The 10,550-nt window shown below is 42.9% G+C and overlaps 1 protein-coding gene and 1 long non-coding RNA gene across 3 annotated transcripts in view; one reads left to right on the top strand and one right to left on the bottom strand.

Moving 5' to 3' along the window:
- LOC124102980 (uncharacterized) overlaps positions 1–6,889 on the bottom strand; it is a 25,252-nt gene extending 18,363 nt beyond the window's left edge. The window contains exons 1-2 of the long non-coding RNA XR_009228199.1: positions 6,751–6,889; positions 399–461 (exon numbers count right to left, since the gene is read on the bottom strand). This is a non-coding gene — a long non-coding RNA (uncharacterized LOC124102980). The remainder of the gene's footprint in view (positions 1–398; positions 462–6,750) is intronic.
- On the top strand, positions 2,407–9,678 carry LOC124102973 (spermatogenesis-associated protein 31D1). 2 transcript variants are annotated; one of them, XM_046459442.2, is made up of 3 exons: positions 2,407–4,528; positions 5,132–5,192; positions 5,458–9,678. In XM_046459442.2, the coding sequence occupies exons 1-3, from the start codon at positions 4,450–4,452 to the stop codon at positions 9,422–9,424; spliced, it is 4,107 nt and encodes a 1,368-aa protein (XP_046315398.1). In that variant the 5' UTR covers positions 2,407–4,449; the 3' UTR covers positions 9,425–9,678. The 2 variants fall into 2 exon arrangements, with proteins under 2 accessions (XP_046315398.1, XP_058439990.1); XM_058584007.1 differs by having other exon boundaries at positions 2,408–6,683; positions 6,720–9,678.
- The last annotated feature ends 872 nt before the right edge of the window (positions 9,679–10,550 follow it).

The raw sequence follows: 10,550 nt of genomic DNA on the forward strand, positions 1-10,550 counted from the left end.
AAAAAAGTCAGATTCAATACTTGCTGCAGAAATTATCATTTCTTTTGTGCCTGTTATGTTTAAGGGACTTTAAATGCTTCATATAATATTAATTCCCAAATTCCACGAGTTCAGTAATTAAAAATAAGGAAACCACAAGTTCAAAGATTACACAGCAGAAATGTCTAGATTTGAATACAGGCTCATCAGTCTATAATCCCATGCCTCTTACTATTCTTCCATTCTGCTGTAACAAGGAAGCTGTACATTCATCACTGGGGAGATTCACTCAAAAAAGAACCAGAAAAAAAAAATACAAGGTCAAAGGAGGAATAATGACTAAAAGGCTGGCTTAGGGTCACACTTCTTGGATAGTCCTACTTACTTGGCACAGAACCAAAAGACTTCATTTTTCTCACCTGAGAATTTGTTCCAGTTGGTCTACCATGTCATGAAGAGTTGTGGTCATCTTTGTCTTATGACTAAAGAATTGAAAGAACAAAAATTAAAATTAAGTCTTAATAGTGAGGCTCTTTAATAAAGCATAACACCCAATTCAGTGGTCCAAGAGCATGCTTCTCTTCTGTTTCATATGTAACATACTGTCCAAATAAAAGTTCAGGCTTAACTCCTAAATTCATTCAATAGTTTTCTTGAGTCTATAGATTATGCCTGTAATCCCTGCAGCTCTGGAGGCCGAGGCAGGCCGACTGAGTTCAAAGCCAGCCTCAGCAAAAAGTGAGGCGTTAAGCAATTCAGTGAGACTGTCTCTAAATACAAAATAGGGGCGGGGATGTGGCTCAGTGGTTGAGTGCCCTTGAGTTCAATTCCTAGTACCACCCCTGCGCCCCTCCCCCAAAAAAAATAAATAAATACAAGAGTAGGTCAACATTCTCCATAACAGATTAGCGAGACAGGAGTAACTACTTTCTAAGGTATTTTTGGTTTAGTTCTGACTCAAGGCAAAAAGAAAAGAAAGAATAGAATTTAAATTAATTGGAGAAGAACTATAAATCAGGGGGCTGGGGCTGTAGCTCAGTGGCAGAGCACTTACCTAGCATGTGTGAGGCACTGGATTACATGCTCAGAACTGCATACAAATAAAATAAAGGCATGTTGCCCATACACAACTACAATTAAATAATAATAATAAAAAAACTAATACATCAGAAAATGGATGGAACTTGAGAATATTATGTTAACTAAAATAAGCCAAACTCAGAAAGTCAAGGGTTGTGTGCTTTTTTCTCTCATGTAGAAACTATAGAGGAAAGAGGAAAAGAATGGTTGAGGAGAACCTCATGAAAATTGAAGGAAGATCAGAAGAGTAGAGGAAAGGGGCCCGTGGAAGGGAGAAAGTGAGGAAAAGGGGAAATCTTGGGGAATGATATTGGCCAAGTTATATTGTTATATTGTGTGCATGTATGAATCTGTAACAATGAATCCTACCATTATGTGAAACTATAATGTAACAATAAAATATGGAAAAATAAAATTAAATATATCTTCTTCTGAAAAAAAAAGAATACATAGCCAACAATGCCATTTTAAAGAGAACAGGTGCTGGGCACTGTGGCACATGCTTGTGATCCCCAGCAGCTTGGGAGGCTGAGACAGGAAGATCATGAGTTCTAAGTCAGCCTCAGCAATGGGGAGGTGCTAAGAAACTCAATGAGATCCTATCTCAAATACAAAATAAGGCTGGGGATGGGGCTTAGTGGTCGAGTGCCCCTGAGTTCAATCCCCAGTACCCACCCCCTGCCAAAAGAGAGAGAGAGAGAGACAGAGAGAGAGAGAGAGAGAGAGAGAGAGAGAGAGAGAAAGAAAGAAAGAAAGATTTTCTTTATCTTCCCAAAGGATTGTGATTTTGTTTCAGAAAACTGGGGAGACAGGCAGGGAAGCCTTGGTACAGAGCATGATGTGTTCTAGCTGTTAACACCCACAGTCTCTGATCTACTCCACAAATCTCTTGGGAATTAACAAATGCTAAGGGGTTCTGGACCTTTCTTCTGCCGTTGTACAGCTTTCCAACTGTGTAGGACTTATCTCTACAGTCTCAACATGAGCTCCTTAAGGATAAGGGCAGAGCCTGTGACTTATAGCTGTCCATGTCTCCTAGTCTTCACTAGTAAATATTTGTTAAATGGAAACCTGACTGAGGCTGCATATCAAAAGGATGGGGGATTTTCAAGGCAGGGTACCTGCTCCTGCCTAACTGAATAGAGACTGCTTGGCTTGGAGGCTGCCTTATCCTGTCAAAGAGATCAATAATGCTGCTGGGTTATGGGCATCAGATAAGAGGTTTCAGGGTTTAAAAAAGACATGACAAGTTAGAGGACAGTTAGGAGGATAGCTGTCATGATGATAAAGGGTTTTAAAAAGCAGGTGCAAGAAGAAGGCTGGGGCAATATTGGGGCTATTTAAATATCAAAAGTTTTGCTTGAATCATGTATGATAGGCAGTTGATTTTCCATTAGTAGTAGGGTGCTTATATAGCACAGATCTTAATAGCTTTTTTCATGGCAAGACACTCTTATTTTCTTAGGAAAATATCAAAATTATGTGTCCCACAAGGGTAATGCTCTTCAAGACTAGAATCTGCCCTAAGGTTCTGACATTTTAGGTGGCTCCCTGCCACCAAGGACTGAGGGTTCAATTCCTTAGCACACCATAACCTCTTCCTGGTTTGAGAAAGTCATATAAGCATTATGAAATTGATATGGAGGCAGGGAATATTTGAATTTCAGGTAGCTAGAAGCAAGTTAGATCAAAATAATGAATGAAGAATTGAAAAAAAAATGAGAAGATGGTTGATTATCAGATTTGAAAACACTGGATCAATTTATCAGGGGGCGGGAAATAGAGCACATCCAACAGTCTTTGTTATGTTTAATCTTCACTACTTCAGAAAAAAAACAAGCGTTATAAACTTATTTCCAAGATCACTTGAAGTTTCAATTTTATTTAGATTTTTTTATGTTTATTTTTGTTTCACAGTGTTGACTAACAAATTATTAGTTTTAATGAGAGTGAGCCACTGTGATTGAAGACACTACAGGCTGATTGAAACAAAAATTTGCTACTGAAACTTATAAAACTACATAAGTATGAAAGAACGTTAAGTTAGAGTAAAGCAAAAGCTTTCTGTAGATAAGATAGATTTAAGGATGTAAGTGACCCAAGAGTGTAAATGTCTTGGTACAAGCAAAAATTCCAGGCAGTGTATGTCAGATTTTCAAGGCAGTGGAATTGGTGGGGTGTAAGTCAAGGGATCCAAACAGTAAAAAGGGACTCATGTAAAACATCTTGGTTACACATGAAACAAACAGGAATGCTCCCTGAGATAATGAAGGCATGATATGAGGAAAGAGTCGAGTGGGAAATGGAACAACAGACCTGAGCAGAGGGATCTGCTGGCTGGTGGGCAGGTGGAGGAGGGGCACAACCTCCTCAAGTCTTCTCTCCCACCCTCAGAATCCTTTCCCTTTGTGACTCTTCAATGGTGTGTGATGCAAGCCTGGAGATACAGAGAAGCCCAGGCACCCTCAGAACTCATTTGCCTTAGGCAACCGAGCAATTCAGAGGATGAAGAATGTTTTCTCTTTGCTGAATAGCCATACTGAACCATGGTTGATCTTGGTTCAATTCTTTGGGATATTGATCCCAAAAGTACCATTTTGAGTGGGTTGGTGTTGCTTTTTCTATACCTGTCCTTTCAGGTATTGAAACGATTTTCACCAACACTCGAGAAAAATAAAGCCATCCAGAAGAAGGTAAGGAAGCAGAGTGAACTCCCAAGGGAGTTTCTTGATTTTGTCAAATGTGAAATGTTTTGTGAAATGTCAAATGTGATATGTTATTTCCATTCTCGCATTACTAAATGTTTGCTTGGCTCAAAGAAGATGTGACTTGGGAAGTCTGAGGACAAGATAGAACTTCACTCTTTAGGGAAAGAAGTCAGAGGTTCAGGAAGGACTAAGGTTTCCATCTGAAGCTCACAAACTATCTTTTGGGGTGTGATGGAGGGTTCCAGATTGGTTTGGATAGAGAGTGTGGCTTCTCTGAAGGGGACGGGTTTCTTCTGACTAGATTCTGAGTCTCATTCCCATGTCAGATGTGCTTCACCCAGCCTTCATATTGGGCTGATCAGAACAGCAGTGCTGACCTCGGAGTACAGTCTGTAGCCTGAGCTCTGCCCCAGGACACAGGGTTCCCTGGGGGAGCCCAGACGTGACTGTTGGCCTCAGATTCTATGCCCTCCTTCCGCAGAGGGTTTAAGACCATCAAATGTGGAATCTCACAGACAAAAATGTCCTTTGAAATTATCAAAGAAGTAAAAAATTGAAAATATTTCATTGCCCTTCAAGATTAATAAAAGGAAGGAATACAATTTCTACTAATTAAAAATGAAGAGTTGTCCAATTCTTGCCTAATGAATGTCTAAGCTTGTTAACAAAAGGAGTAAAAGAAATGAGCCCCAGCCCCTCATTCTTTTCTTTTTGTTTTCAGCGTCAGGGAACAAAGAGAAGGAGAAATGGAGTATCTAAAGGTAAGGTTCTGCCTGTTCAACCTGAGCTCTATAAGGGTGAACTTTCCTATCTCCCTACAGCTCCATGATCTTGGAGGATGTCAGTTTCTAGGTGCAGTCTCTCTCAGGAAACAGGGTCTCAGAGGAGAGGCTCAGGAGAAGGCAGTGAGACCTGAGAGATTCCTCAGAGTCCCTGCCCTGCCCACCCTTCCTTGGGTGTGAATGAAGTAGTGATGGACCTGGGCCTTGGACATTTACTGCCAAGTAGGGGCCCTGTGAGATGTCCAAAGACCCCTGATTGTCTTGGAGTCAGAATTTCTGTCTGGTGACATGGTGTAAACTACTTTAATTCTTGGCTGATTAGATTCATCCTGAGTTAGCGACTGATCCTTGTGCTTCAGGTGGTGGTTTTGAGCAGCATGTAGGATGGTACAGGTGAAAGTACTTTCTAAATGGAACCACATATACCTGTGAACCTTCTTACTATTATCCCTGACACTTATGACCTTATCTGCAGATTTTTAGGGCTTTCTGACTTTAATATCCTGTTTCCTGTAAAAACTCCTGAATGATAACCTGTGTTTTCACCTTTACTATATATAACCAACTGTCCTGGTTTTCCAGGTCGGAGAACTTGCCGGAGAGAAGTAGAGGAGTGGAGGAAGCTGCTTTCTAGTCTGAAAAGGTGATTAGTCATTTCCCTTTACTGATTCCTTTCCTAGCATGCTTTATTCAGTCCCCCAGGCATTCTTCGAAACATGCCCTAATCACAGGAGGGATAGCCATAGCCATGGGTACGTGAATAAAGAACTTGGGAGGGGAGGGTATTGTGAGGTCATAGATGTGTGGAATGTAGAGCAGGTAGCGGGCTCCCCACCACCCATAGAACTGCAGATCTTGCTTCCCTTGTACTGGTTCTGGTTACAGCTTTGGCTTTCTTTCTCTTACAGTCCCATGAGCCAGAATAATGATTTCCTCCACTTTCTGCAACTGTTATGTAAATGCCCGCTCTGTGGGGTGTATAACAGAACAGGAGCTAAGGTCAGTCAACTGATCTGTAAGGCGTTCTTGGAAAATGCTCTTAATTCTGTGTCCCGTGTGTCTTCCGTGACGTCTGTGAGAGAGTCATCAGTTTTTTGGTCCGCTGTTGTCTCTGCAATCCCTCTGGGAGCTTCAGTTTCAACTCCTTTAACTGAGCCAACTCTATTTCCTTCCTCTATTCGTTCACCTGACCAAATTACCCCTTTAATGGACCTACCTGGACCCTCATTACTGGGTGACTCTCTGCCACCAGAGCCTTCTCCCTTGAGTTCAAAATTGCCAGTGGATCATATCCCACCTCAACCATCTGTTCCAACTCCTCCCCCACCTGTTCCAACCCTTCCCCCACCAACTGACAGTCAAGAAGCAAAACCTGTTCTCCAACCAGAAGCCCCTTTGTCTCTGGTGGATAGCCCTGATGGGTTGTCTACTAATGTCCCAACAACCACATGCACTGACAGTGCAAGCCTTCCAGTGTCAGAGTTCTCTGGAAACCAGTCTCATGCTGAAAACTTGTCTCCATCTAAATTGGAGCACTCTGATGATGACAAAAACCTCCTCGACCTCCATCCTCCTGAGGCCTCTTTTGAGAGTGATACTACAGCCATCCTTGTAGAGCACGGAAACCTCTCATTTCTATGCCCTGATGTCTTGGCCCTTCTGGAGAGACATATAAAAAAGAAGGGTGGTTTCCTGATGCAGAACAAAAAGAAAAAGGAAAAAAAATCTTTTCCAAAAGAACTTAAGCCAGACGACCAATTGAATTCTTCAGGGAAAAGGTTAGAGTCAGTTGCTGAGCAACAGGACTCACCTGTCTCCCTTCCTTTACAGAGCAGTGAAGGCAAATCAGAGGGATTGCAGGTAGACCACCAGTCCTCAGATCCTAAGACCTTTGAGGATAACTTACCTAAAAAATGTACCCAATTCTTCTATGGTCTCCCATCTTTGCATAGTGAGTCCTTGAAATCTATAGTTCCCGTCTCAGGTGACTGTTCAACCTATGTCTGCTTCAATTCAATGCCCACTTTCTTTGAAGCCCCTGAATCTCTAGTTCTACCCCCTCCCCCAACTCTGTCCTTGCCTGAGATCCAATCTCAACCCTTGACCCAAGCACTGTGCCAATCTCCTGTCCCACCTCAGGACCAGCTTCAGTGCCAATCTCCTGTCCCACCCCAGGACCAGCTTCAATTCTCGGTCCCTACCTTGTCACCACCCATTTCATCTCAGGTTAGTGATGGTGGAGTGAGGATTCATAGATTCCAGGATGAGGTACACTCTCTCATGCCATCCAAAATTCATGACTTGGAATATAATGTATTAGAGAAAGGACAGGAAAGTTTGTGGGGTTTACCCTCTGTGGTTCAAAAATCCAAGGAAGAGTTTTGTCCTGCAGCTCCCAGTGTTTTATCTGATTGTCGGTCCTCCAAGGCTTATGCTCCAACAACCATCATTCCGGGAGATTTTCCCCTCAAAAAAGAGCTTCGGAAGAAGCTAGAGCACCACCTTCGGAAAAGGCTTATTCAACACCAGTGGGGTCTGCCCTGCAGAGTCCTTGAGTGTCTGTCAAGGATGAGTCCTGAAACAGAAATTTCCGAAATATCTGAGTCAAAGTCCACTTACGGACTTTCATGGATCTCTTTGTTTAAGGGTCAAAGTAGCAAAGATTTACAATTGAGCCATCCCAGAAGTTTCCATGAGAAGAGCTCAGAATTACTTCCACTAGAGGAGAGAATGAAGAAAGTAAATAGTCTAGAGATTGGCACAAAAGATGATCCATTGAGTGACTCAGAGGGGGCTCCAGATAATGATCTGGACTCTGACTTTAAGACAAACCTAAAAAACGAATTGAATAGTCTTTTTGGAAAAAAATCAAAGATCTCAGAGGAGAGCTCAGTTCAGAAACAACTGACAGAAGCCCTAGAAATACATTTGAGCAAGAAATTTGAGGAAATCCATGTGTGTCAGATGCCTGGCACCGTGAATAGATCATTGCATTCTATGGAGCCAGTATTGATTAGTCCTGAGAAATCCCTTAGCCAAACGAAACACAGAGATTTGGTACCACTGGTGTGTAAGGACAAGGGCCTCAATACCTCCCAGGATATATCCTTCCTTGGTTCCAACAAACAAAAGATCTTGGAAGACCATATTAAACTGTTCCATAAGAGGATGATGTGTGGGCTTCCTCAAAAGGTCCAGGAATCCATAGACATCTTCAAAATGAAAGGAACCCCATCCTGGTCCTCAGTTCGCTCCAACATTTCCTCCTCATCCAGTCTTACTTCTGGCAAGTATTCCAAAATTGGGGTCTCCAAGCCCCTTAAAGAAAGCATTAGTACTTTTCACGTAAATAAGGTGGGAACAATAATTTCAGGCCCTACTCTAGATCATCCTCTTTCTGCCACTTCACCTGTGAGCAAGGAAAATAAGAGGGCCCTAACACATTCACCCTCTCACACCAACCCTGAGCTTACAGAGAATGTCAAGGCAATTGAGGGTGACAGACGGGCTTCGTTGCCCTTCCCACACAGTGACAAAGATAAAGACAGTCAGAAACAGACTGTAATAGCCAATAAATGCAGCCCAAAGTTGCCCACAAAGCAGGCTGGGGCCAGACCCAAATCATGGAATAAGGGAGTGAGTCCCAGCAATAGTATAGAAAATATCCAGAGAAAAATGATTAAGAATTTAAAATATTTTCCCATGTCTAACAAGTCCAGGGAGATATTCAAGGCAAAGGAGCTCTGTGCTATTCGATCACAGTCTACGAACAGCCTGACGACCACAGAGTCAGAAAGCTCCTCAGTGACAGATATGAATATGAGTAAAGTTGAATCAACTCTAACCATTGAAGGGCCCCCAGAAGGAATATCAGTTCTCAAAGATTCCGAATCATTAGATCTTAAAAATCAGTTGCTTAATGAGTTGAAGATGAAAATCGAGAGCAGGGAGCGGGGCCTGGTTCCAGCCTTTTCTACTGAGTTGTCTCTGGCCTTAGATAAGTTGACTTCCAAGACCCTGGCTTCCAAGACCTTAGCTTCCAAAACCTTGACTTGCAAGACCTTGACTTCCTTCACTCATTTTCATAGTGCCTCTAGTGGGGACATGGCAGCTCCCCAGGTGCTACAAGCCCAATGTGACAACAGAGGGATCAACATAGAGCAGGGGCAAGAACACTGGATCCCTACACATGTCTTATGCAAGTGTCAGGACAAGAATGTACCCTTAGCATCAAAAAGGGTGTGCCCTCTGGTACCCCAAACAGGCAAGTTTTGTGGAGGGGATACAGGGTTGGTGACACGCCAACCTAGAGGGAAGCTCCCCCACCCTCAAGACAGAACACTAAAGGAGGCACTTGGGAGCAAGTCCTCCTCAGCCCCATCACTGAAGGGACAGCCTTCTAAAAGCCAGTTCAAACACTTTTTTCAAAGGCTTTATCTTGGTATAAAAGGCAAAGGGCAAGAAGGTTCTCTGGAAAAGGGCAGCTCTTCATCATCTGTGCAAGGCAGAAACCCAGCTAAGAAGAGAGCTGCCTTTACTGGGAATACTGAAGCTCAGAAAATCATGACAGACATTGGGATCCTAGAGGAGAAACTAGCAGGTCGGCATGGAGTAGAGGCCACCGCCCCACAAAAGCCTCTTTCCACCCCCATGAGGCCTGGGAAAATTCAGCACAAGACTGGATTGCCGATTCAGGCAGAACCCATCCAGAAACATGACTTCAATGTCAATACTCCCTGTGCTAAGGTGCCAAGTGCCAAATCTTGCAGCCACGAAGTTGGCTTTGCTGGTCAGTGGTATCGTATAGGGAATAATAAATGGGTCATGGACAGGGGCAGACAGCCCCAGAAAAGTGTACCGTACAGGACAAGATAATATGTCAGAAGCATCACCCATCCATGCCGCACAAGGAACCCTTGCCCCATCTGAATACTACATGCAAATATAGAGTTGGTCAGGTGGCTCCAGCTGCTGCTCCTTTTGCTAAAGGCACTGTGTTGGGAGAGTTGTCCCTATTGTTCAAACAGAAAATGCTTCTCCAGAATTTTCAGAAAGAAAATTTTCTTCCCCCCAAATAATTTATCCCTTTTTGAGAATACTGATTTTCCCCAATAAATTTTCTAACAATATGGTGTCTTTTCTTGTGTTGGGGGTTTGGGTTTTTGGCAACCTACTCCTTGTGTTTAGGGAAGGGGAGAAAGTAGTTCAGCTTTTATTGATTGCCTCTCTGGACTTCTAAAAAGGGGACCAAATCTCCTGGACCTCTCATTAAGGAAGGGATATCATGTTTTCAAAAAACACCTTTCCTCTTCCTGCTGAAACCTGAGGAGGTGGCACTGCTTCCTACCCCTTAGCTTAACCTTAATGGCATTATATATGGCATCCCACACCTTCCCCCTGCAGTGAGGAAAATAGGTCTTCTATATCTAAAGAGAGAGTCAAGGGGCTAGGTGTTTTGGCACAGCGGTAAAGCGCTCACCTCTAGGCGCTGGGTTTGATCCTCAGCACCACATAAAAATAAAGGTGTTGTGTCCAATTACAATGAGGACAGGGAGAGAGAGAAGGACAGGAACAATTTTGAGAATGGTTAATAGAGTGGCTTAGTCATTTTTTACAAACATGTCAGTTATCAGGAGTTCATACAGGAGGGTGAAACTTGCTTGAGAATGTTTAGGGGGTACTGCTGCAGTGGATTCTGGGTGATTGGGGTAGGGTTTAGGAGCAGGGTAGGTGCTGCTTAAGAAGTTTTTATAAGGCATTATCTTATAAATAACCATACTTTGAATTTGCCATTGTGGTTCCTTAAATGGTTCCTTACTGGAAAATCACTTAAGAGTTTCCCCTTGCTGGTTACTTTTTCATGCTGCCTGGACTTGGTATTTTTGCAAAGCAAAAGGTTAGCCAGTTGTTGTTGATAGGAATTTTAACCAGGCAGTTACCTTACTCTCAGGTAAGAATAAAGATGCTTTAAAGAAAGAGGAGGCTGGGGTTGTGGTTCAGT

The sequence above is a fragment of the Marmota monax genome, unplaced genomic scaffold (assembly GCF_021218885.2).
Source record: "Marmota monax isolate L192 unplaced genomic scaffold, Marmota_monax_Labrador192_F-V1.1 WCK01_AAM20220418_F8-fsc00059, whole genome shotgun sequence".
NCBI lineage: Eukaryota > Metazoa > Chordata > Mammalia > Rodentia > Sciuridae > Marmota > Marmota monax.